This window comes from Silene latifolia, chromosome 6 (assembly GCF_048544455.1).
Source record: "Silene latifolia isolate original U9 population chromosome 6, ASM4854445v1, whole genome shotgun sequence".
In the NCBI taxonomy this organism is placed as follows: domain Eukaryota; kingdom Viridiplantae; phylum Streptophyta; class Magnoliopsida; order Caryophyllales; family Caryophyllaceae; genus Silene; species Silene latifolia.
The window spans coordinates 11,502,260-11,529,677 of NC_133531.1; the positions used below are offsets into that span (position 1 = coordinate 11,502,260).

At 35.2% G+C, this 27,418-nt stretch overlaps 3 protein-coding genes across 3 annotated transcripts; 2 read left to right on the forward strand and 1 right to left on the reverse strand.

Moving 5' to 3' along the window:
• The first annotated feature begins 519 nt into the window (after window positions 1–519).
• Window positions 520–2,046, forward strand: LOC141658582 (putative germin-like protein 2-1). The gene is made up of 2 exons (XM_074465508.1): window positions 520–738; window positions 1,297–2,046. Exons 1-2 carry the CDS (start codon window positions 609–611, stop codon window positions 1,890–1,892), a joined length of 726 nt encoding a protein of 241 aa, XP_074321609.1. The 5' UTR covers window positions 520–608; the 3' UTR covers window positions 1,893–2,046.
• Window positions 2,047–3,380: 1,334 nt separating this feature from the next.
• LOC141586330 (uncharacterized) lies at window positions 3,381–7,484 on the reverse strand. The gene is made up of 7 exons (XM_074407523.1): window positions 7,062–7,484; window positions 5,441–5,543; window positions 4,620–4,750; window positions 4,433–4,507; window positions 4,086–4,235; window positions 3,691–3,832; window positions 3,381–3,641 (listed from the first exon to the last, which is right to left on the reverse strand). Exons 1-6 carry the CDS (start codon window positions 7,275–7,277, stop codon window positions 3,713–3,715), a joined length of 795 nt encoding a protein of 264 aa, XP_074263624.1. The 5' UTR covers window positions 7,278–7,484; the 3' UTR covers window positions 3,381–3,641; window positions 3,691–3,712.
• An 8,559-nt stretch (window positions 7,485–16,043) lies between these two features.
• LOC141586331 (putative cysteine protease RD19B) lies at window positions 16,044–20,020 on the forward strand. The gene is made up of 4 exons (XM_074407524.1): window positions 16,044–16,551; window positions 18,203–18,322; window positions 18,826–19,072; window positions 19,527–20,020. Exons 1-4 carry the CDS (start codon window positions 16,081–16,083, stop codon window positions 19,802–19,804), a joined length of 1,116 nt encoding a protein of 371 aa, XP_074263625.1. The 5' UTR covers window positions 16,044–16,080; the 3' UTR covers window positions 19,805–20,020.
• The last annotated feature ends 7,398 nt before the right edge of the window (window positions 20,021–27,418 follow it).

Below are 27,418 nucleotides of genomic sequence, written 5' to 3' on the forward strand. Positions count from 1 at the left end.
TTAGATAATATTCCCTTCATCCTAATTACTTAATTTTCCTTTTTATTATTTATGAGTAGTATTTTAATCAAACATAAATAAATAATATTTTAGATATATTTGAATCCACATATATCGGGATTTGGGGTACTTAGGTTTGGGAAAGAACCATCGTACCACGTCATTTGACGACCCTATTTTGACAATTAAGTTTCACTCCGACCACTAATATGCTTTCTTTTTATTTTTATAAAACATATTTTAATAAAACATTTTAAAAACGTTTGTGTTCATATCCTCCTGAACCATGATCTCTAAAATTGACCCGTCACTTTTTTTATCAAATACAGACTTGTAATAATAAGCAGAAAATTCAATAATATATGTTGAACAATGAAAATGTTGAAAACTAAACATTGACTATTTAATTAAACAAAACCATTCATAACCACATCATTTTTTTGAATATTCCACTTCTTAACGGTTATAAAAGGCGCACGTACCACTTTGTTATTGCATCATAACTTAAACGAACATAGATAAAGAGATTAATCAACAAATAATAAAAACCTCAAATTTTATTTATTTACATGTTTATTATCGAAGAAAATATATATTAACGCGACGCAATGGAGACGAAAGTTGGAATGATAGCAATAATTTGCATGGCATTTGCAATAAGTTTTTACGTTGTAAATGCAGCTGATCCTTCTCCTCTTCAAAGTTTCTGTGTTGGAATTAATGACCCTAATTCCGCAGGTTCACTCTTTTTTCTTATTTTCTATATTAGTTCGTAATTATAGCGTTGTATGTAGGTTTGCAGTGACGGAATAAGGATTTGATGAATATATAAGTAATTGGCTAATGGCTATACACATTGAAAATTCGAGGAATACGAGTTAATAACGTGCAAAATTTTATTGTTTAACGGGCGCTAATCCTTCTAGCTCACCTAGTTCCGTCATTGGGTCACTAATAAATGTTAAGAACTCGGGAGACAATGTTACATGCATGAATATACTCATTCAAGATTTTATATTCTAGTTTTTTTTTTTTCGTTGTAAACTGTAAAAAGTCAGACATAAGGGCAAATTTGATATTGACGGGGTTTGAACCAATGTTAGCTAAACTAGGCGACATCTGTAGTCTGCTTTATATTCTAGTTAATTCCGACTATTATTAGTTTTACCGTTCGTACAAGTTGAAGAGGACTAAATGTCCAAAATCAATAAGGTTGGAGGTCGAGGGAGTAAAAGGAGTGGTCCACTTTCTAAATATGTTTTTCACTGACATTTAATTTAATTATTAATTTTGCAGTATTTGTGAACGGAAAATTCTGCAAAAACCCGAAGGACGTAACAATCAACGACTTCATACACAAAAATTTCAACGTAGCCGGCAACACAAGCAACATTCAAGGAGCCAACGCAACATTAGTAGACGAATCCTTGTTCCCAGGACTAAACACCCTTGGAGTAGCCATGGCTCGTGTCGATTTCGCCCCATACGGCCTAAACACCCCTCACTTACACCCTCTTGGGTCTGAAATATTTTCGGTCATGGAGGGATCATTATACGCCGGGTTTGTGACAACCGATAACAAACTTTTCGACACGGTCATTGGTCCCGGGGACATGATTGTATTTCCACAAGGGTTGATACATTTTCAGCTTAATATTGGTGATACTGAAGCTCTTGCAATTGCTTCATTTGGTAGTCAAAATCCTCTACGTGTTAACGTTCCGAATGCTTTATTTGGAACTAACCCTCCAATTTTGGGTGATGTTCTTACAAAAGCATTTCAAGTTGATGGAAATGTGATTGATAAACTCCGAGGGCAATTTCCGGGTCAAGAAAATGGTGTTGAGACTGGAAGATCTATCTTGAGGTTAATTCAGCAGAATTCTTCTTAATTAATTGCACTATTGAAATAGGGCAAATAAATTTGGGGAATTTATAATCCAAGATAAATTATATAGTGAATGATGCATGATGTATAATTTTTAGTTTATTTGTTATTTATTTTATATTGCTTGTTGAATAAATTCCATATTGGGAAGTGCTTGTATAGTTGTATGGTTTAAATTAATAAGGACTGCAAATTGTATAAATTTGATGGTGAATGGATATCTTTTACCTTGATTCATTCTTTCTATTTTACTACCTCTTATTCTTTGTAGTTTTCTCATATTGTTTGGGACATCTCTTGATAAAAGAGTAAACAATTGATGTGCGCGGATGTACCTTATAAATGAAAGGAAAAATTACAAATAACCACCATGTATTTGCGTATTTTTACAAATAACCACCATGTATTTCTGTTTTTACGAATAACCCCCGAACTTTCATGTATACTCACGAATCACCACCGTATATTTGACCCGAGACTTATTTTTCATATTTTCCGACTCTTTAATCAACGATCTATCAAAAATACCCATATTACCCTCATTCAATTACACACACAACATATCTCTTATTCCATTTTCCCCAAAATCAACCCCAAACCCAGAAATCCCCAAATTAAAACAAAAGAAAGATTAATGTCAATTACAATAGATGAGACAAAAACAAAATGTTTAAGGATAAACAATAAAGTTGTCCAATCTATTAAGAGAGGCATATCTGATTTGAAACTTACAACGAGTCAAATACAATAGATGAGACAAAAACAAAATGTTTAAGGATAAACAATAAAGTTGTCCAATCTATCAAGAGCAGCACTACTTTTTGACCTTCAGTTTTTAATGTTAAGACAAATATACCCGTCTTGAAAAAGACTAGAATTTTTTATCAATGAAAAAGGGTGTTAAAAAGTCAACAAATTTCACATTAAAAGAGAAACAGAAGAATACCATGAAAATTTCTATTTAGGAAACTTGGAAGAGCACTATGAATAGAGGGAAAACCCTACGCGTAGTCAACTAGGTTAGCCTTTTCCGATGATGCTGAAAACCAAATCACCTTCTAACACAACGTATTTCAAATTCTTGTTTCCTTTCAAATTTCAAAGACCCTGAGTGGTGGTGCTTGTAGTGGGCTGGACCACTGGTGGCCGTGGCCGTGGAAGCATGGAGCCATGGACCAACCTTCCCCATTTGGTCTCCTCGAAATAAGCATTTGTGGATATTAATCTTTGTACGGACTACGGAGTACTTTTGTACTCTTTCATCAATTGAACAAAAAATGGTACGTAAGGAGAACTAAGCATTTAGTTCACCTGGTTCGGGTAAAACATTACTTGGTAATCTGTACGAGTCCTCTATTGTTAGGACTTACGCTACATGCAATGATGCAAGTCCAAGGCTATAGCCTCTGATTTGCATATAAACAATAGACCTGCCAAACAGGCCAGGTAAGTCAGAGCCGGACAAGAGGGATCGATTCTACTACTCAAACAATGCAGAGCAACGTCAATAGATTTCCACATTGAGTTGCACAAGTTCAGCGAAAGGGCCAAATATACAGCCAGTCATTCAGTACAGTCAGATTTAGGTGGTGTAACATTGGTACCCTACGCATGTTGGTATAAACAAGAGTTGTAAGACAGTCCTACTTTATAAAACATTTTCCAGCAACATCAAAGAACAGATGATTGAAAGTAGTCACTTTGTATTTTGGTGCCTCCTATGGTTGTTCGAAATAATGGATATGGTAGCCATCTATTACGGGTGGAAGAATCATCTTGTGACGCATAGCTGCATGGTAGACGGAATGGCATAGGAGGAGATGACTATTCAGCTCCTGTGTTATCCACTGCTTTCTTGTATTCGGGCTTAAGCTCATATGTACCTTGATTTGTTCCTCTTTTGTTGTATATGCACAGTTCATTCAGTATTTCTTTCAAGAATTGCTGAAGAAAACACCAAAAAAATATAGTCAAGTAAACGCGATTGTGTTCGATACATTGAGAATCTTAGATATGCAAAATGTCTAATATCCCCCTTCTAACAACTTACCTAAGGCAGAATTTGTCAATATTACCAATTTAATAAAAGAATTGTATGGGTGCATGTATGGTGTGCTGTGTGCACATGTCGGAAACAAATACAGCAAATATAAGCTAACTTAACTCATGAGCATGACATAAATTTAAAGGTACGTACCGCAGGTTGATCTGTCTCTTGAACCAATTGCTTGAGTGCCCAATTAGGTTTCTTTTCAAACAGCTTAAACATAATGTCTTCCAGTTCCCCGCGATCCCTTCTAGTTCTCTTCATCTCCACTGGCTTAATTGGTATCGTCTTCTTCTTGTCCTGAAACACAATTTGTTATATCAACCACTTAATGATTGACAATGATGTCCGAGTCTGATTATATACAGATGTATCAAGCAAAGCAAAAGAACGAGAGAACAAGGGGTTGATCCCCTATATTCGTAGAATAACTCTACTATGTATGTAGCAATGTCCACAAGGCCAAAATTAGAGAATGATTTGAAATTAATTCATACCTTGGCACCACCACCACCAGTTCCCATCAATCCAGGCATAGGCCTCATGTGCAAACCGTTACTATTATCAATCACCTGTAGGCAATTAAGTATAAATTATGGCATCTATAATTAAGACTAAACAGCACTAAGTGAACAAAAGATTTGGCCAAAAAAAGTCAAAACTCTCAAAAGACTAAAGCCTCACTTGAATCTGTCGATTCTTAACCATAGACTTATGTGTCCTTTCACGACACATTCTTCCATACTCCTCAAAGTTTTCATTATGGGGTTTCATGTCAAATTTGTGATCGACTTTGCCTTCCACTGCAAGCTTGCCTACAAAGAAGATACATAAAGGGCGAGATGAGCACCAGCCTGTGAATAAATCGTGGGGGTTGGAGGTTCACTTAGGTCATATGGATCGTAGCATTAATGATTCAACAGTTCCAAAGTTAATCTAGAGAAGACAGTACGACACTGATAATCAAATGGAAAGAAAAAAATAATGAGCACAGACAGACAGACTTACAAATTACAAAGCATTAGAGAGCAATGGATTTTATAAATGGATTAGAGTTATACAGAGTCACAGAAAGATTATTCTGTCAGGTTTGGGAGAGTGCACGAGAAGCTGGAACACCTTGTTATCTTACTGATGGGTATTTGTAAAATTGAAGACCTTAAGCCCTCAAACGACAATCAAAGCACTACATTGCCAACGTAAGCATCAATCATCATCTTTAACTATATAAAGCACTGAACTTAAAGATTTCAAACATCTAGTATACATTAGGAAGTCACAGACCTTTAGCAACCCAGCCATTTAAAAAAAAAAAAAAAAAAAAAAAAAAAAAAAAAAGACACTTTGTGATTATCAAAGAATTGAGTGATTGACACGATAATTAATCCCGCTCACAGAGAATCAGAAAGCAGCTATAATTATAAAATCCTTGTGATGAGATGGACAACAAAAATATGGACTCCAAGTAAACTTTAGCTAGGCACACAATGTCCATGAAGTTTCACCTTGAGAGGCCTCTGAGAAAATTGACATGGGAACAACATCTTTGAACATGTTCAGTGAGTAGCTCCTTGGACCAACTTCAGCACCATTCATTTCCATCGAGAACTGCCCAACATTAAGGAAAATCAGAATGACTTTTACATCATTTCGAAATAAAGCAACTTCACAAACTATTCCAAGCAATGACTACAGCCCCTCTCCATTTATAGGAGGAACTAGACAATCAATCCTCTGGCTGCACTAATAAGTCTAACCTCCATCCGTGCACATTACATACCCTCGATTCCAGTGTTTAAAGAGTGAATTATTTGTATTCAACATCCAATCACAACCTCTAGCTAGATAACTTACAACAAACTAGTCAAGACTTGAAAGTAACATGGTATTCAATGACATCATATCCTCGCCATTCAATGTAAACTAAACCTCTCTGCTAAAATACAAGCACACCTTGTACTTGAGATCTCTTAATACCGTAAGACTAAGAACAGTATCCTAATTAAATTTCTCATCTAGCATAGCTACAACTTTACAAGTAATTAGAACAGTCGGTTGATAGTCTCCAAATGCTTCTAGCAGCTTCAAACTTACAATTTGAGAAATCAAGGACAATTCACAGATACATTACTAAACAGATTAAGAGTACACAAACTAGAAGTTCAATATCTCCAGCATTAAAACTCACGTAGAAATAAAACATTTAAAACCGCAATGATTAGTCCAACTACTAAACTAGCCTGATTAGACTTGCAAAGCCGCGATGATTAGTCCAACTACTAAACTAGCCTCATAATCAGACTTCAAAATCTAGGTGCTACAAGCTACTAGAACATTCGCTTGCGAGTCCAAATGCTTCCAGGTTCCAACAGCTTCAGAATTTTCTTCATCAAAGGAAAATTCACGAGTACAATAGCACTAAAAGTTCAATATCTCCAGCACCAAAACTCATGTAGAAGTAAAACTTGCAAAACCGCGATAATCTAGTCCAACTACCAAACTGGCCTGATGATAATTCCGTATATTTTAAGACAAAACATCGTAACTAGACTTCAATCTAGCAGTTAAAAGCTACAAGAACATTCATTTGAGAGCCCAAATGCTTAATCATCTACTTCAAACTTGCAATTTGAGTAATTAACTAGAAATTCGAGAATCAGGGGTTCACAAACTAGAAATTCAATATCTTCAGCACCAAAACTCGTGGAAAACTAAAACTTGCAAAACCGCGATAATCTAGTCCAACTACTAAAATAATCTAATGAGAATTCCCTGTATCTTAAGACGAAACAGCATCATAATCAGACTTCGAATCTCGCTGCTACAAGGTATAAGGACCTTCATTTAAGAGTCGAAATGCTTAATTAGCTGCTCCATACTCACAATTTGATCAATTAACTTCATCAAACAACAATTCACATCAACAATAGTACTCCCTCCGTCTCAATCATTTGTTTACCTATTTTATTCTTTGCGAGAAGTATTTTAATCAAACGTAACCAAATCATCTAGTCCAATACTAAGTCTTACTTAAGATCGTCTTAAACTTAAAACTAGCATTAAATGAATCACATAGCATAAAATGAACCGTCTTAATCATAAGACGGTCCCGAAAAGGAGAAGAACCTGAACAGCGGAGCGATCGTCGGGGCGTAAAGGATCAACGGAGATGACGACTTTAGCAAGAGGAGGTTGTTGTTGAGAGTCGGAAGAGGTGGCGCGTGAATTCCACGACCTAGAAATTAGAAGTGGACACTTCATTAACCACACCGATCTATCAGCCTTCGCCGTGTCTATCACGCCGCCGCCGTTGCTGCTACTTCCGCCTTGATCTTCCTCCATGATTTTTAGTAATTTTATAGTATTATTATTATATTTGTGTGAATTAGGGTTAGAGATGAGAACGTTGAGGTGCAAGAAGAGAGAGCAACAATGGCGGTTTTGGGTTTTTCTTCCTTTGCTTATGGAGTTCAGCCGTTCAGGTTATGTATGACTTGTCTCGGAAAATTTTAGTTCCACTTTTTTCTTTTCTTCTTTTACCTATTTATTTGGGTGGGCCGTGGGGGGTTATGACTTGTGTTATATTGTTCCGAGTGTGTGATTATCTAAACCGATTCGATATTCGGTCCAAGTGTTATCCGAAATATTAGATAGCCGATGAGAAAAATGGGTTGGATCGGATATTGTATCATAAAAGTTTGGATATCGAACCGGGTTGGGATATTAGTTTCAAAATTCTCGAATATTTGATATCCAATTAATTTCGGATCGAAAATATTAAGTGGTCATCGCCTAACATGTCACTACTGAAGGGAGTGAGCTTGGAATAGTCGTGACAAGAGCGAAAATTTTAAGTGAACTTGAAGAATAAGATGGATGTTCCTACTTCGTCTCCAATTTAATCGGGATACACTAGTGAATGGACAACGAATCTTTTTTCCAAAATAATGTCCAAAAAAAAATTATCATTTTGGTTTAGAAATAAAGTTAATTGTCAAAATGGTGTTCAATTGGGTATGGATAATTCCTAGCCAAGCTTCATATCCCAACCTCATTTCACCCCAACAAAAATTAATCTTATTTTTTCACCACCACTCCTTCTGCCCACACTTACAACAAAGTTGAACAAACACCAACCAATTCTGCAATCGGGCGGGCTCACCTGGTTGCCCACTTTCCAACACACAACGTCCCATCATGCCACCGTCAACGACGGTAAAATCAGAACTAAATCACCACAATTTTCGTGCTCCATTCTGATAACTCCAATTCTAGAGGCGGCTTCATTCTGATAACTCCAATTCTAGCGGCGGCATTGTCAGCGACTTTCTCCTCATATTCGTTCGGGATTTTGGTTCAGAAATAAATTTAATTGTCAAACTGGCTTACTCGGCCAAGTGTCCAAATCCACCCGATCGAGTGGCACTCACTCGACCGAGTGATCCACAAGTCATTCGACCGAGTGAAACCTTCCTGACTTTTCCACAAATTCCAAAGCTTAGCCACTCGACCAAACTCACTCGACCGAGTGAAATACGGAGCATTACATCATCCCCTTATGAGCTTGTTTAAGTAGTTATAGCAAATATGCATATGGTAGATATTGGGCCTGGTAGATGTCTTTTTTTTTTAAACAAACGTGTACTATTTTATATAAACTATAAAAAAAACTTATATAGTATTCAGTTACAGCAAAAAAATTACAATACAAACATAGGGGGTTAGATACCCCTAAACTACTCGAAATCGAACTAACCGAGCTAAAATTACAAGCGAAATTAATTGAAACTGAAATACGACATTTCTTAAAGAGTGGATGATAATAGTCCTCGAACTAGAGAAAGTCGGCTTCTTTTCTTTTAGACCTTTTAGCCGCAACTGCATCATCTGTCTACCTGCAAAAAAAGGTAATATGTCAACAGAAACCACTTATCTCTTTCGCGCATTAGCACCAGACCTAACCATTCGACCCCGACGAATGGAATGCTCCACCTTACGACAACACTTCGTGCTCGAGTTCGAGTTCTCTTTGACTGCAACAAATTCAAAGTGAACCATGGAAACCTTGCTAACTAAAGCGGAATCAGACGAAAGCCGTGTCTTTTTTACAATATGCAAAACAGCCTCCTCATGACCCAACTCATCACGCACAGACCCCAAATGAGAATGCTGATGACACTCTTCATGTGAAGGATCAGGAATGAGAACTATTGTTTCCCTTGAAATTACTTCATGGGGAGTTCCCGTCGAAATAGGATTTGTAGAGGCGAGGGGACGAACACTCAAGTATGACAAAGATCTTGGATGGAAAAAAAGGATATCCCTCCCGAGTAAAAAATTCTCATAGCCTTAGGACGGCAAAAGCAAATTATTTTTAGGATACTTTTTGTAGGAGAAGGAGTATTTTTCAGATCTTGAGGTAAAAGTATTGGAGGGATTCTACTCATCCTTAGCTGGCAAAGCTGGATAAGCCGCATTAAGGCTTTCAAAATCCAAAATAATGTCACAACCAGTCGCCTTAGGGCTTTCGGAATCAGTAGTAATAGCAAAACTAGTCGAAATTGCAGCACAAGAAGGAGAAACATCATCTGTAACTAAAGGAATTCTACTACTTCATCCGCTTCATCCAAGTCAACAGGGATTTCAAATTTACCAACTACATCATCAGGTAACAAAGGTTTCTTACCTTTCTTGTCTGAGCCCAAAAGGGTTAAAAGGATATGTGACTCGTTTCTTTTTACCATCAAAAACTAAAAGGTCAACCACATAATGGAGTTCCCGGCTCGATTAACGTCATTGTTATGCGGTTCAAATTTCACAGCATGTTCAAAGTCATCAAGATCCTCGTTGAGACGATTCAAATTCTTAAAAGCCAGGCCTATACGATACAGGGCCCTAACATTGGTCGGATCAAAATATAAGACAAAAGTGCAGTAACAACAAAATCGATTATACTGGGACAACTTCAATTCTCAAATTGCTAAATTTAAGACAATGGAGAGGCAGAGGGAAGTGGCTATGGGCGGGTCATGCGCAGGTAGAAAGCCAAAAAAACATACGAGTTTAAGGGCTTGAGTGTAGTGATGAGCAGCCAAAACGAAGCCTGGTAGATGTCAATAAGAGCAAACTTACAATTAGTGTTTGAACTTATAAAGTCAGTCATAGGTTCAATGAGTTTGAATTTCGTGTTCGAGTTTTGTGTCATATTTTGTGTTCTATTATTTTTCTTTTTCTTTTTCTTTTTTTTTTGATGACGAGGGGGTTGAGTCCCCCCGAGCCCATGCATTCCCGCACTACCACATGGACCATGTAAGCCACCCCCTTCGGGGGCTGCAGTGGCCAAGTGATCATCGCCCCAGCTGGTAGTTGAACCTGAGACCTCTCAACTCCTGCATTTCTATTATTTTTCTATTTGACACATAAACGCTAAATATTAAAAATAGGTATTTGAAAATCATAAAATGATAAGGTGTTATAAGATTAATACAGTGAAATATAAGATGAGATACGAAAATGGATAGATGATCTGGACTCAGGTTCAATCCTCACAAGTGTTACTATTGATTCTTTCACAAATGAAATTACCAAACACACATATTCTTTCACTATGTTTATCTTCGATTGAGCTTAGAGCAAGTCCAATGGTTTGGTTTGAGAACTTGTTTGCAATTTTAGAAAATTGCAAGCTAGTAGCTCAACCATTAGAGGCTTCCATTTAGACTAGCTTAGTTTGGGCTAGTAGTTTCATGAAGCTACTAGCTTAAGTGGGCCCACAAGAATAAAACAACCAATAATAAAATAATGTTGATTTAAATAAATAAGAAAATATGATATGTGGTTTTCATCTAAGCTATTAGTACATTGGCTAAACCATTGGAGTAATTTGTATCTTAAAATTATTGTAATTTAAAATCTAATGTGGCAATATTAGGCTAGTAGATAATTGCTCAACCACTGTACTTGCTCTTAGTACTTGTAGAATTTCATGGATTCTAAGAACATGCATACAAGGCACGTTTTCATCTTTTTCTTAAAACCGAGAGCGTGATTTATTTATCACCAAAACTTGACTAATACAGTCTTTGGTTAAGTTATTGAGAAACTAATCTTTTGTACCCTCATTTATCTGTTTTTTTGTGACCCTTTTATTGTTGATTATGACATAGTAATTTCGTACTTATTTAGAAAATAAATGTACCTATGTTATCTTTAATCATGATTTATACCTATTTTATTACCTTTAAACCATTGTTTTCTTAAAATTGTAGTAATTGTCTCTCAATAAACTTACCGAGAGACCGTCTATCAAAAAACTTACGCTTTGTTTATATATTCTGATAAGAGTTTAAATAAAGATTAATAGTCTATAAAAATACTGATATAATATAATCGTATGGGTATTTTATTATGTATCGATACCTTGCTTGTAGTAATGAAACATTGACTTTACGATGATCACTATGTGTCTATGCTTACGAGTAGATGGAAGAGAGCAAGAATTGGAAGCAAAGTTTCAGTACACTATTTAATTATCAGAAAATCAATGACAAGGCAAATCAAATTTGGATTGTAGGCAACAAATAAATTTTACGGAAATTTTAATGGTTGCACTCGAAATTTGGCAGATTACTGCGTAGATCTCATTTTAAGTTTCTACATATGGTACCACTTGTATTTACCGTTTTCTTTCCCAGAATGCCCTTTGCCAAAGTTAAAGTCATCACTCCGTTACTCCTCCGCCTAATAACCCTCTTTTTTTGATATTTAATACACTAATACTACATTAATATATCTTAATCCCTAAACCAATTATCACCATCTTCTTCAAAATTACCAAAAAACAACCTCTTTTACCCACCACCATACCAATCACCTTCATCATCATCTTAATCGCCAACTTATGACTTCCCGCCCTCGCCGAGCACCGCACCACCACCAAGTCGACGCCACCGTGCCACCACCACCAAGCCGTCGACGCCAAACCGATCCACAACCCACAATTGTCGCATCTCTCCCCTTTTCCTCCTCTCCCATTCTGTACTCCTTCCACACGACAACACCGTGATCACCATCGCACAACCTTCACCAACGCACAACCTCCTCCTCCCCTTTCTTTTTCCACCGTCGTCGACACTCACGGAGTTCAGCGACCATCGTCGGTGCAACTCGTCGTCACCCTTTATTATGAAAAAAATAGATCCGAGGATTGTTGATGGTTGGAAGAGACAAGGTGGAGAATGGGGGCTACCGGTGATGTCGCCGCCTTTCTACTATTTTACGGTGTGATTTTTTTGATTTGGATTTTTTTAGTGTGGTGATTGTTATTGTGTGAGTTGGTGGTGATTTTATTGTTGGCGGCTGATGGTGGTGGTTATTGTTGGTGTGGGTAGTGGTGATCAAAGATGATGTTGATGGTTGATATAATGGTGGCCTGGTGGGTGGTTTGGCGAAGTCGCTTTGAGTATGGTGGGGGTGGGGTGGGGGTGATGGTTGGAATTTAGATATTGAAGTTAGTTTATTGTATAAATTAATGATTTATGTCTTATTAGTGTATTAAATAACCAAAAAAAGGGGTCATTAGTTAGAGGACTAACGGAATGATGACGGAAATTGGGCAAGGGGCATTCTCGGGAAAGAAAAGGTAAATACAGGGGTATCATATGTAGAAACTTAAAATGAGGGGTACCATGTGTAATCTGCCAAAGTTCGAGGGTACCATGGGAAAAAACCGTAAATTTTAATAAGGGTTGTTTGGTTACCCATTTTAAAACACATGAATTATAATTCATGGGATTTGCAAAATGGAGGAGTTGTTTGTTTGCCCCAAATCACATGAATTGAAGTTCCATAGGAACTTGATTCTTCTCGATGATGTGGGAAGTTCTTACCTAGCCCCCTAGGTAACTGGAAATTCCTGTGGAATTCACTTCCCACATTCCAACCAAACAACTTTTTCCCATTTCATGTGATTTATAAAACGGAAATTTCCCATGGTACCCTCGAACTTTAACAGATTACACATGGTACCCCTCACTTTAAGTTTCTACTTATGGTACCCCTGTGTTTACTATTTTCTTTCCCAAAATACCCTTAACCCACCTTCCGTTATAACGTCGTTAGTTTACCTCTTCTAATCCTAATCACTCCCCATCTTCATCTTCCTAAAAAAAAACCCCAATTTTCTTGACATTTACCCAGAACCCTAACCACCATTTATCCCCTTCCTTCCCTGCAAACAACTATCTAACAACTATTTGTGGATATAATTAAAAAAAATAAGGTGAAATTCATGTGTAGTCAGATGATTCGTATGCCCCAACAATATGTCATGATTATTCTTGTCATTATTCACCCCATTTTCACAAGACATGTATAAACTAATATTATGCCTCTGCAAATAAATTATAAACACCTTTCAATAATGAGCTAATTGTGTGTAATCCTTTCCTTATTTTCCATGGTTGCTTTCTTCTTTGGAGCACGTATCAATCATTTCAATTATTTCCTTCAATTTAGGTGGCTTGATCTTATCCTAATCAAGAGATCAAAGTACTTCCCCTCTTTTATGATTTGGTGGTGTATATAAAGGGAAAACGACATTGTTTATAGACAAAAAAAAAAAAACAAGAACGTCTTTGTCTTCCGCTCTATCACTCCAAAATTGAGCCCATTGTTGACGAGTTCCCTACCCGGAAATTTTTAGGTGTACATTATTTCCGGAACCGTGAAGCCTGGAGACCTAGGAGATAATGATTGGCTATTAATGGTTGTTTGCAGGGAAGGAGGAGATAGCCAGTAATAGGTGTATGTGGGATAAAATTAAGGAGATAATGGTGGGTAGGATCTCGGAATATTTCAAGAAATTTGGGGCTTTTTTTTAACAAGATGAAGATGAAGAGATTAGAGTTTAGAAAATGTCAAGTGTTTAGAAGATATGAGGTAAGAAGATGAAGATTAGGAATTAGAAGATGTGTTCTTGGAAAAAAAGTAAGATGTTAAGGGTTTAGAAGAGGTAAACTAACAACGTTATGACGGAAGGTCAATTAAAGGTATTTTGGGAAAGAAAATGGTAAATACAGGGGTACCATATGCAGAAACTTAAAATGAGGGGTACCATATGTAATCTGCCAAAATTCGAGGGTACCATGGGAAATTTCCGTTTATAAAATCATGGGATCTCTCAATTCCTTGGAACTTCGATTCCCTCAGCGAACCAAACGACCCCTAACATTTTGACTAGTCACTTACTGATGTTTAAATTAATTAATTAATTTTTACGGGATACAAAACTAGGTATTCTTAATACGGACATCAAAGTCTTTTTATAAATGAAATACGAGTAAAAAATTTAACGGGAAATTCGCGTGGTACCCCTGAATTTTGCCATTTTTCACATGGTACCCAATATTTTAAATTTTTACACATAATAACCTTTATGTTTGACTTTCATACACAACATGTTTTTTTTATCGCTATAAAAAATTTGAATCGAGCATAACTCCTAACTCCTAGATCGGATTTCGGAATTGGCCAACTTTTGTTCTACAATGATCATTTCATCATAATGATTACCTAGGAAAAAAAATTATCGACTAACGTTATCTAGGTTTTGTTTTTTACTAAAATATCAAATCAACCATATGTTCGATCTTAAACTTCCAAATGACTATTTTCGTTTTATCAAATTATAGATTTCGGAGAGGTAACCTAATTTTTTTTAAAAAAAATTGCGTAATTCCGAGTTTTGGACTATGATTTATGTTCGATTAAAGAGTTTAAAAACGATAAAAAAGGCATATCGTGCTTGAAAGTATAACTTCAAGAGTATTAGGTGCAAAAACTTAAAAAATTGAATTCTACGAATGATAAAGTTTAGAAGGATACCACATGGATTTTCCAAAAAGTTCAACCATATCCCCCTATTACTAAGAGAATAAAAATTCTCTTAGTTTTCCTCCAAAAAGTATCTAGCTAAATAAGATAATAAATAAAATTTTCTTTTATTACATTATTATCTTTTCAATGAATATATTCTTATAAATAAACTCTAATTTTTTAAATAAATTTATAATTATGATTTTTCATTAAAATAAAATAAAATTGATATTAAACTATAAAGTATAAGTTGCTAAATTTTTCAGTAATGCAATAATTATTACTGTAGAGAATAACTTGGCACATGCTTACTATTAGCTTCGTGACAAAAAAAACACACTAAAAAAAATTCACAACTTAAATAATTTTTTTATTAGTTTTCCATTTCATTTTTTTGTTTCATATCAAAATACAATTGAGTGAATTGATAAATATTAATGAGGTCCAAATTTAAAAGGTATATAAATCCTCCTATATACTAAGATAATACAACTTCTATAAAGTTTTCACTTCAAAGTGCTCAGACTTATGTATGAAAACAAATTAGATTTTCATTTATTAAACTAATTTTCCATCTAAAATAATCTATATATAAAAACTGTATCTTCTATTATTAACTTCGTGACGAAAAAAGAATTTTTTTAAATTAATTTGATGTAATTAAAATATTTTCATAAACAACACAATTCATGGAATTATTCATTTTTTTGATTAATTTTAATATTAGTTATTTTTTATAAAAAATTGTGAATATAAATATAAAATCTATAACTAATACACTAAAAATTAACAGTTAGTCTTGTTGAAGACGGGTCAGAGCAAGTGACGGGTAATGTCACTCACAAAACGAATATGGGGGACAAGGTGAGGGCACCTTCATGTGCTTCCCTCTCTCCTCTATTTGGGTCATTTGTGAGAGGAAATAGTATCCGTCACTTCAAAGTGACGGATACGTGCCGTTTTCAATGAGATTTTGTGAAAAACTAAAATCCCTATATTTATCACGCATTTGCGCGGGATCTACACTAGTTATGAAAAAAATAAATAAAAAGGAAGCTTCATATACATGCCGGCTCAGAGTAATTAACATTATCCTACAAACATTAAAGAATTAAAGAAAAAGATAAATTCAACATCCAATCCAATACTCCCAATCAAAACCACTAAAAACATTCCACGTGTCACAATCTCAACGGTCCACTCACCCAACACCCATCCACTATAAATACCTCACCCCAAACCTCCCACCACTCTCACCAAACCAACAACAATGTCTCCTCTCACACTCTCTCTCCTCTTCATCCTTTCTCTCTCCACCGTCATCTCCGCCACAACCTCCGCCGATGACATCATAATCCGGCAAGTGACGTCATCCGACACCGCTCCATCCGTCGACGACCTCCTCCTGAACGCAGACCACCACTTCTCCCTCTTCAAATCGAAATACAACAAGCAATACTCTTCCGTAGAAGAACACCAACACCGTCTCGCCGTATTCAAATCGAATCTCCGTCGCGCTAAGCGACACCAGAAGCTTGATCCCTCGGCGGTTCACGGTGTTACGCAGTTCTCTGATTTAACTCCGAAAGAGTTTAGGATGAAATATCTAGGGTTGAATTCTGGTAGTAAGAAATTGAAGCTTCCTTCTGATGCTAATCATGCTCCTACTTTGCCTACTAATGATTTACCTGATGATTTTGATTGGCGTGAGAAAGGCGCTGTTACTCCCGTTAAAAATCAGGTCTTTTTACTCCCTCCGTCTCGATCATTTATTTATATTTAATTGATCAATTGCTTTTTATGTTTTACTCTCTCTGCTCCTATTATTTGTTTACTTTTTTCTCGATCAATTCATTGGTCTTTGTATTAAAATCAAACGTAAACAATTGATCTGATGGAAGAGTAAGATTTAATTATTTAATTGGAATTATTATTTAAGTCTAACTGATCCATTGCTTTAATTGCGTATCAAAGTTGATTCTTTTCGTTTTTTAATATTGTTTTTTTTAATGTAATTTTGCTAGTTTTGTGCTGAATTTGTTCTTTACGTGCAAACTTAGGCTAATTAATTACTCTGTAGGTAGTCCGTCCCAATCAGTTACGTACCTTTGATTAAAATACCCACTCGAATAGAATAAAAAGGTAAATAAATTAAAATGCCCACTCGAATAGAATAAAAAGGTAAACAAATGACTGGATCATAGGGAGTAATTACTAGGGAGATGGGTGATTTTCTGTGATGAGTTGGTTTTGATTATATGAGGGTTGTTTGGTTAAGCTGAAATTAGTCAAATTAATTCAAGATTAAACTGAATTGAATCGAATTGTATGATGATCTGTATGATGTAGCTAATTGCAATCATCGGGTTTATTCTTGTTGATTCATTTGTTTGATGCTATGAAAGGATGATTGCTAAACTATGAGCCAGATTGATCTTGTTTAGCCAAGGTTTCTATGATTGCTAAACTAGGATGATTCATTTGTCCCGGTCATTTGTTGTTCTTTTTCATATCGGGGTGTCTCATTGAGTTGTTATCCTTTCTATTTTAAGTATGAACTTGATAAACAATTTGATCATTCACCTCAATTTATTCCACTTGTCATTTAGTAATTGATCATCTCCTCTTTCCTTGTTCTTTGTGCCAAAACCAAAGGACAACAATTGACGGAGGGAGTAACTTATTATCTTGAAACTCTCAGATTTTCACTTTTTTTTTGGGGGAAAATTGTAAGTATTATATTAAAATAATAAAGCACCCATACAACTTTGTTCAGTCACTATTTTGCACTAACAGTAATACATTCATTCCATACATAGCATTTCTAACCAATCATGTACTCTTCCTACTGTCGGCTTGATTGTAAAAATTGAATCTTAAAAATTGAATCTTTTCGGAACTGTGAATCCGTGATGCATTGATGCTAAGGAAATAGTCTTGAGGTTCTGCTTATCTGATATTTTACTTTTTTTTAATACTCCATATGTTTGAAAGAACTTTTGTTAGGTATAAATTGCAAATGAACAAGATAGGAGAATTATAAAAATCTCAAAATATTAGAAAGATTAAAGAAGATACAATAACTAAAAGGTAACTTGGCGAAACAAAGAGGAAAAGGAGACGCAGGAGTGCAGGATATTAGCTATACATTCATTTCAGGAATTAGTTTCCGTTTGTTGCTAGCGTCAAATTTCTATATCCTTTGAAATACAAAGCTATGAATTAGGACAGTTTTATACAAAGCATTTACCCAAAAGACAACTCTTGAAACAATTTAGTTATTTGATGTTTGACTTTGATTATAGTTCCTTTTTTTTTGGAAGGAAGTGATTGATTTTGTTGCGTGTTGGGTACAAATATTGATATTGATTGTGTGAAAAATACAATACCAGGGTTCTTGTGGATCCTGCTGGTCTTTCAGTACTACCGGTGCTTTGGAAGGTGCTCATTATCTCGCCACTGGTAAACTCGTGAGTCTCAGTGAGCAGCAACTGGTGGATTGTGATCATGAGGTTTGTTGTTACTTATTCATGATTATGAAAAATCTCAATTTGTTTGGCTCTTATATTGCCTTTTAACCAATATTCTTTTGAAAGCCGCCAGTCTCCTGGTAGGTGTGTAATTGTGATGGTTTCCTTAGGACGTAACTTGTGAAATTTTCCAAACATCTAAGTTCGTATGCTAGAAGTTTTAGTAAGCTGTGACTTGTGGTTAGATCAGTTGAACTAACAGGTTCCGTCATTGTTTTGGTTGGTGTTTAGTAAAGATTGTCAAACCGATCAATAACGCAGGTCACTACTCTGAATAACCAGTGACACAACATGATCCACTAACAGAACTCTTAATGACTCGATCCCAAAATGACCTGACCCAAGTATACCTTTGCTAAGTCTAGCGCTTAGGGAGAACAAGCATTTTCAATTGCTAACCTCTGGAATCTTCTTACAACGTACTTAGTTCGGGGTCTGGGTTGATAGGAGTTATTCTGATAGGTAAAGATGCGTCTCTTTTGCAGTGTGATCCCGAGGAAAAGGATTCATGTGATGCTGGGTGTAACGGTGGGTTGATGAACACTGCATTTGAGTACATACTCAAGGCTGGTGGAGTTCAGAAAGAAGAAGACTATCCTTACACTGGAACTGATCGTGGTACTTGCAAATTTGACAAAAGCAAGATTGCTGCCACCGTCTCTAACTTTAGTGTCGTCTCCACTGATGAAGACCAGATTGCTGCCAATCTCGTTAAAAACGGTCCCCTTGCAAGTATGACCCTGCTTTCAAAATATCTTTGTTTTTTGTTTAAAACAACTATAACTTGACTGAATGAATCAAGGTCCCACAACTGATAACTTTACCTCACAATATGAAAAAAGTTGTGAGTTAAGATGGATCATTTTGCTGCATACCGTCAAAACCTCCATTAGAAATCAAACAATCTTTTGTTTATGTTTACTCCATATTCGATAAATTCGTAATTGAATCTAAAAACATAAACGGGTCCTATATGAACTCAGATTTGATTTTTTTAACACAAGGATGATCTCATAACAGAAGCACTTGCTTACAAAATATTACTCCTACTATACTTTGATCACAAAATCATGGTTTTTTGCTCATGATTTTTTTTTCTCGAGAACTTGTATAACAATACTATCTTGTGAAAATGTTTGTCAAATGAAAATATTGGTTCTAATCTCGACCCATTTGCTGGATGCAGTCGCTATAAATGCAGCGTTCATGCAGACGTACATGCATGGAGTTTCCTGCCCATACATATGCACCAGGCGGTTGGACCACGGGGTGCTCTTGGTAGGGTATGGTTCATCTGGTTATGCACCCGTTCGGCTCAAGGAGAAGCCGTATTGGATCATCAAGAATTCATGGGGACCAAAGTGGGGAGAAGAAGGCTACTACAAGATTTGCAGGGGCCGTAACATCTGTGGTGTCGACTCCATGGTCTCCACAGTTGCTTCTGTTACCACTCAGCTTGTTTAAGTTAACTGTACTATTGGACAACCTCTACTGTAAATATATGTATTCCTGAGGTTGAAGCCTTTTAACTATTGCCTTATAAGAGTTGAGGTTTGGTAATTGCGACAATTGGCAAAATCCGAACCGATGTATTATGTTCTTAATTTGATGCTCATCAAGATGTGTAAACACTATGCCAGACTAACAGTATTGTTTGTCATTTGAGAACTTTGTTATTCACTGTGTAAGAGTCCGGCGTAACTGGGTAAGGATTGGAACATCTTATCAAACTCAAAATGTATGATACGACAGTATCGCGGTATTGAGTTCATGCGTTGTCCTCTTTGTAAGTCTGCAAGTCCTACATAACGGAAAAGACGAATTGTGTATGGGTTCAAATGAGCATATTATGTTGCGGGTAAGAATTGAACCCTCAACCATAATGCACCTCATTTTACATGGTTTTAATTACTCGAGTTCTTATTAAATTACTATTGCTAGTAACATTACGGAATAATACACTCCCTCTGTTATGTTTGTGGCCAAAACAAGTATCATATATTTTCACTATCTCATCTTGGACTCATATTTGTAAAGCACATGCGTCCATTGGGCTTTTTCAAGAGGCCTGTGTCACATTACATCACTGCATGCCAATAATTCCACACGAATGTAAAACTAAACAACCTGTTGGGTAGTGGTGAACAAAAATATATGATACAGTTTTATTATACGTGTATAAGATGGTATTGATTTCAATTATACTAATTTCCATAAATTCAATGCAGTTTTATGTAATAACCTTATTGAATACGTATCGGCAAAATTAGAAACGGGATGTACGATTTCCGATGAGATTCCTTTATTTGAAAAGAAAATATATAAATAAAAAAAATTATCGCAAATATCGAGGTTAGTGAATAGTCCACTAAGCCCTATTTACTCCTTAAATTACAAAAAAATACACAACTACACAAGCAGCCGGATACCGTATATACGAAATGATATAAGATTTTTGTATATATGAAAAAACCGTAACGAATATAAATACCAAAAAAGAAATTTTAAAAATCAGATATCCGATACAGTTATCAAAGCCATGTACAAAACAGTCACAAATCACAATGCATGTGATATTAGCACTAATATTCGTAAACTTTTACGTTGTAGCATAAAATACGTACTGCGATAAGCAACACCCTTACTTGAATGGCTAATTAGGATTTTCCTACTGTGAAACATTGATGTACAAAAGCTCTTGGCAAATGATTGGGTCCAAGCTAATTAGCTAAACACAAATTACTAAGCTACCAATCTACTTATGTCTCATCTTGTGAGTAATATGACATTATGACACACAGTGACTTAGGGACTGCTCTCATTATTTGCAACTCTATAGTTTGCTACTGTAAAATCACGTAGCTAGCAAACTTCTAACCTTAAAATCAGTGGAACAATACCCACATGGCATCAATATAATTATTTGCTCTTTCTTCTCAAGTTATATCAACTAGACAACCACCAAGAACTCAACTGATAGTTGGAGTGCCTGATTTTATAGTCTAACGCACACTTTTGCACGTATAAATGTTAATTGGGCTTGAAGTGTGGATAAAATAGCAGGCCTTCCCATTAGGGCAGAATACGGATCGGGTATTTGATCCAAAGTGTTAGTTCGGATCGGATATCCATTTTAGAAATCCTGAAGTTAGATATCAAATATCCAAACCAAATGTCTCGGGTATCCAATGTTCGGGTATCCAAAATAATTGGATCGGATGCGGATATCCAACGGATATCCATACTTTTGAATTTACATTAAAATTAAGTTTGAAACACGATTATATTCATAGTTTTTACATGATGATTTTCTTTCGTATTCTTATTCCAATGTTCCCGCTATAAAATTGAAGTACCACCCAGATATTTCTCTAATATTTTAAACATTAGTTAAGTTGTTGTATCAAATAAAATAAAATTTTCTCGAAATTATACTAGAAAATTATAGTTTCGGATCAGATCGGATATCCAAATGTTTTAATTCTAATATCCATATCCAAACCAAAACCAAAGATTTCGGATCAGATATCCAAACCAAACTTAACTTTCGGATCGGATATCCAAAAATTTGGATCAGATTCGGATCGGATATCGGATCAGTTCGGATAATCGGATTTTTTGCTCAGCCCTACTTCCCATACTTGGTGCTTAATATTCGACTTTAAAAAGCGATGAGATTTGAACCTGTGACCTAATGACTTTGATATCATGTCAATAAACCATCTCAACCAAAACCTTAAGCAGCTAATAGTTGGAGTTTCAAGATTGATTTTATACTCTAATACAACTCAAGGTTCGGAGATGTGTGTATGAGATTCTGAGGGCGTTCGGTGATAGAGGGAGGCAATGAGGCTTTTTTTTTTTTTTTTTTTTAAATTATCTATTATTGAACGTTTATTTGAAATTTTTTAACATCAGCGTCATCCTCACTAGTCAGTAGTCACTACCCTCATCCAAATGGCGAAGCAGGTAAAATGCATACGCTTTAGATAGTTTCACCCTAACTATCGGTCTATCAGAAAATGTAAAGGAAAAATATCTGAGGCGATAATACTTTGAACAAGCAATGCAAAATGTTTAATTAATTAAGGCTCAAAGCACACCAATCAACCAATCATGAAATGTAAAGCAGGTTAACATTGAATACAAATATGTTTTATTAAATTAAATTTAGGGCAGGCAAAGTGATTATGAGGATGATAGACGATCATTCCTATCTCACCTTAGATTCACCCATATCCATATTCTATTCTATAACATATCTTCATCATATCCCTCCGAAATTAATTAAGGGGAATATTATTCACTAGGTAAAGGTTATGTCAGGGTGGGACTGTCACCCTTACCCAATCATCGAGGGCAACCAGTGGTGGAGGTGGGGGAGCTAGCAGGGGCGCTCGCTTTCCTCGACGGTTGAAATTTTTGAAGTTTTTAGTTAAAGTTTTCGAATTGTTTTCGAGTGTACCTTATATTATTACCCATTCGCTCTCTAAAATTTTTCCCCTCCCTTAAGCTCAAATCCTTGCTCCGCCAGGGCAACGTGTAAAAGTGGTAGAAATCGCTTTTGCTGGACGACCGTGGCTATCTCGTCATACGCATCACTGAGACCCTCAGCCAGTTATTGATTAGAATACCGGTCGGGTGTTGGTGATCATCATGGTTTAGATATGTAAAGAAACAATTTCAATCAAAACCTTAAACTGATGGCTAGGATGGATTTATATTCTAACAAAATGCATATACATCCTTGTACAATTAAGGCAAGTTTCCTAAATACATGCTATCATCATATCCTAAATACAACTATACAAGGTAACAAAATGAACTACAACTATGAACTATTTGGCTGTTAACAAAGATGTTAGTTACATAGCTAATATAAGTTATAGCCTACGGAGTAGTACGTACCTATTGTGAAAACTTTACTCATGTGCTCACCATAATTATTACCAAGTTTATCTAATTATCAATGCGATAATTGACTACATGTCTACATATTCCACAAAAGTAGAGTGCTAATTACATTATGTTTAATTTATATGAGATGGTTAGACCATCCCCAAGCAGTGGTCACGCTAACTAGGTCACGACCCGATTTTACTCTTAATTCCACCTTATTAACCTTGACCTATTTTCACCCTCCTAAGCAGAAGGTCGCGACCTAGGTCATTAGCCCAATCATTTTCCACTTCACAACATTCCCAATCATACCCCACTATCATATTATATACTTTTTTTTATTATTTTTTTATTGTTCCACCAATCAAATTTGAACACATAGGAGGTCACATAAGTGGTCAATTTGTGACCAAAGTGACCAAGTTTGGTCACAAATTGACCTTTGGTCACAAATTAACAATTTTGGTCACCAATTAAGTACCTTAATTACCCCATTAACCATGACCAAGCAAGGTCATGACCAAGCAATTGACCTTGCTTGGGGATGGTCTTATATATGCGAGACCAACATAAATTTTTATGTATTTCACATTTAATTTAAATATATTATATATGGTTGATGTAATAAGTCCAAAAATACAACCGCTTAGAAAAATATCACTCCGCTAAGTATATAATTTGGAAATATTTATCAGTACTCATCCGGTTCTTTACCTAGTTTACTCTGTTATATTAGTAGTTTATCTCTGCGGTAATTTCTCACCCTCCTAACTTCTGACTCCGTCACTGCGTCCAACACTAACTTTCACACAAGTCGTAACAGTTCAACATTTCACTCAAGTCCAAAAACAAAAAACGCTCTTACACAATGTGTCTAACATTCAACACCATGTCACATCCGACACTTAAAACTTCTCCGAAACCCAAAATAACACACAATATATATACCCAACTAAATTTAAAACAAGCATGCAGGTCTTTATCTACTCCAAAATTACTACCACAAAAAACAAACATTTACGTACAATAACACCCATAAAAACACCCCCAATAATGTAATTCAATGCACTACATACTCTAGACTTAGGAACTTTCGTTTATCTGCCAGTTGTAGTTGAAAACATCAACACATAAAGGAAACACTAGCAGTTAAGTGTTAGAGCAATCAAGAGTATGTCAGAATTTAAAACAAGGGCACAATCAAGCCACCACAAGAGAAGAAATAATAAAGGAAACACAAATACTTTATTTAACACGGATATATCCGTTTTAAGCTTGAGACGGGTTAAGTACGTGGTTTGAAAAAAGTACTCCTTCATCCCAATATTGTTGTCCTTTGATTTTGGCACAAAGACCAAGAAAAGAGGAGAGGGCTAATTATAAGATGACAAATAGACCAAATTAAGTGTGAAAGATCAAATTGCTGATCAAATGCTTTTCTAAAATAGAAAGGATAACATACAATTGACTGAGACACCCAAAAATCGAATAGGACGATAAATAATCGTGACGGAGGGAGTAATAGATTTGTCATATAGGCACAAATTGGATGATACTTGACCCGTTTTAATTTTAACACGGATACATCCGACCGAAAAGGAAAAAAGTTGAAGATTTAAAATGCAAGCAAATATATCAATATATGCATGACATTTCATAATAGAGAAAAAAGTTGGATATATAATAAAGGAAATAAACCATATTATATGATCAAACTATATAATAGAGATCACATGCTAAATGTCAGAAAGTTTTTTACATGATTATGGAAATAAAATTATGTCAACCTATATACTCCCATTTTTCTTACATAATTATCTAAATCTAGTAATCTATAATTCTATATTTATATAAGGGTATCTTTTCCCTTTTTAAAGACTAGTTTTTGTACCTAAACTAGTTTCATACATGCAGTATATATGTAACCTAATTATTAGTTGTAGCTGACATTTTACTTACTTTGCAAAAAGAAATATTTTATTTTTTTTAATTTTAATAAATTAAAAGCATATCACATGCAACAGTTACAGAAAATTTCAATGCTTCTATACATAACATAATGCCAATCCTTAATTGTTTTCATAAGGTCACATTCTTTCATGTCTATTTCAACATTTTTCAACCATCATTTATTAGTACTACTACTTATTTGCTCTTGTGTACTTATTAGCTTGCCCTAATTGTGATCTAGGCTTCACTAACATGCATGCTTAAATGAGTCTAATTAATATGATAAACAAATGTTCACAACAATGGCCGGTGGGCGGTGGCAAAGCCAGGGTTTGCGGTTAGAGGAAAAATTTCAATAGGGAAGATCGAGTAATGCTATAAGTTTAATTGGAAAAAAAAATTAACAAAAAAATTGAATTTTTAATTTTTCAACAGGACAAGCGCCCATGCTAACCCCCTCGCTTCACCTTTGAAACTGGAGGAGAAATAATTACTATTACAAAATAGGAAGTAGTTCGAAAATTTACAGCTAGATTAAAATGCGAAATTTAATGAATTACAAAATCTCTTTAACTAAAATTTTTAGAAAAGAAAATTATTCCTTCGGGGGTTAGCAAATCCGAGCATACTAGCTTCTGGTTCCGCCACTGATTGAGAATGACACATATAGTGACGACCTAATTTTAATCATGCACTATGTTTTTTGGTTTAGACGATTCTAATACTGGAAGTACGTGAAGAAATTTGGGGTTTTTGGTGTAGGGTTAGTGTTCCTATAATTGGAAGTATTGAGAGGTTTAGAATTCACACAAGATTAAAGAATATAAAACTTACAAATCATGATACTCTTTGATGACCAATCTAAAATTAAGCTTTAACCAAAAACATGATTTTAGTAAATGTGTTTCATACAATTACTAAATTGGTAATAACTATGAACTATATATGGATATATTGTACAAAACAAACATGTTTTACACTATTTGAAGAAAATTTAAAGCATAATTACATTTCATAGATTATGCCTAATTACATTTTAAGAAGAATGCTCATGCTGGTCATTGCTAAGTGGCGGAACTAGCATTTAAACTTAGGAGGACGAAAAATTTCAAGGTTGACGCGCTATTACGAAATTTTTTCACTTTTCATTATTCAGGGACAATTGTTCTAAGAAAAACCTCGTTCCGCAGTTGCATATAATCTCACATAATGTCACTAATATAAACATGTTCAATTAGTCTCTTTTAAGACAAAGTTATCCGTATTAACAATTAAACAGGTCAGATTACTCATATATGACCTTACTTGAGCATTCAAGACAAATATTTTGTTTTTTTCATATGCATTATCTTTTTGTCTTATTCATATTATTTGATCCGTTTAAGTTTAAGATGGAAACAACCGTCTTAAATAACAATTTGTCAACCATGTTTTACGTCTTTCAACATAGATAGATGAATGATTTTGCAATTAATTTGGAATTTCAGGAATCATATCAAGAATTAATACAAGAGACAGAAAACCAGAAAATAGAGAGAGTCACAGGGTACGGTTTATATGTCCGGCAAGTAAACGGATATGCTGGGAAAAAGTGAATGCCTCGAGTTCAAAACCAAGCAGAAAGCAAACCAGAATTCAATGCCAAAGTCTCACTTAATAAAGGCAAAAATAAAATTTCAAAAAAAGATCACCTTAAACAAAAGCTTACAAAATCAAAGATTTTGCACATATCCATATGCAAATTAGATTAAACTATAGCGTTGAAAAATCTAGACAAAAACAAAATCATTAACCTACTCGATATTGAAAACATGTAAGACGGATTTTTTATGCTAAAAGGATCCACACTGCAAGACGGTCTTATACAGATTATTTGATTGTTTATTTATGCAAGTCTATGTCAAGATCTGATGAAATCCGGTGCATTAGTAATAGCGTGATCAGAATGTTACATCTAATTGTTTAATTAATATATACATCCGGCCTCTGTCTTGAGCAATATTTATCGTTGTCTGAAATATGTGAGGGGGATTTCAAACAATGATAATTATGACTGAAACGACAGAAGTATATAACATCAACAAGTAATTCTAAACAAAAATTATTGTAAGCATATGGAAATCATTATCAAAGATGAAATCTTAAAATTAAAGGAACAAATTAAATCAAAACCCAAGATTCTAGAGAACAAACATTGTGATAATAATCATTGATAACACTTAAACAACA

Coding starts and splice junctions, on each gene's coding strand:
- LOC141658582 (XM_074465508.1), top strand. CDS start 609: ATGGAGACGAAAGTTGGAATGATAGCAATAATTTGCATGGCATTTGCA. Junction 739..1,296: donor TAATGACCCTAATTCCGCAG/GTTCACTCTTTT, acceptor TTAATTTTGCAG/TATTTGTGAACGGAAAATTC.
- LOC141586330 (XM_074407523.1), bottom strand. CDS start 7,277: ATGGAGGAAGATCAAGGCGGAAGTAGCAGCAACGGCGGCGGCGTGATA. Junction 5,544..7,061: donor ACGATCGCTCCGCTGTTCAG/GTTCTTCTCCTT, acceptor AATGTTGGGCAG/TTCTCGATGGAAATGAATGG. Junction 4,508..4,619: donor TTAAGAATCGACAGATTCAA/GTGAGGCTTTAG, acceptor AATTGCCTACAG/GTGATTGATAATAGTAACGG.
- LOC141586331 (XM_074407524.1), top strand. CDS start 16,081: ATGTCTCCTCTCACACTCTCTCTCCTCTTCATCCTTTCTCTCTCCACC. Junction 16,552..18,202: donor TTACTCCCGTTAAAAATCAG/GTCTTTTTACTC, acceptor ATACAATACCAG/GGTTCTTGTGGATCCTGCTG. Junction 18,323..18,825: donor TGGTGGATTGTGATCATGAG/GTTTGTTGTTAC, acceptor TCTCTTTTGCAG/TGTGATCCCGAGGAAAAGGA.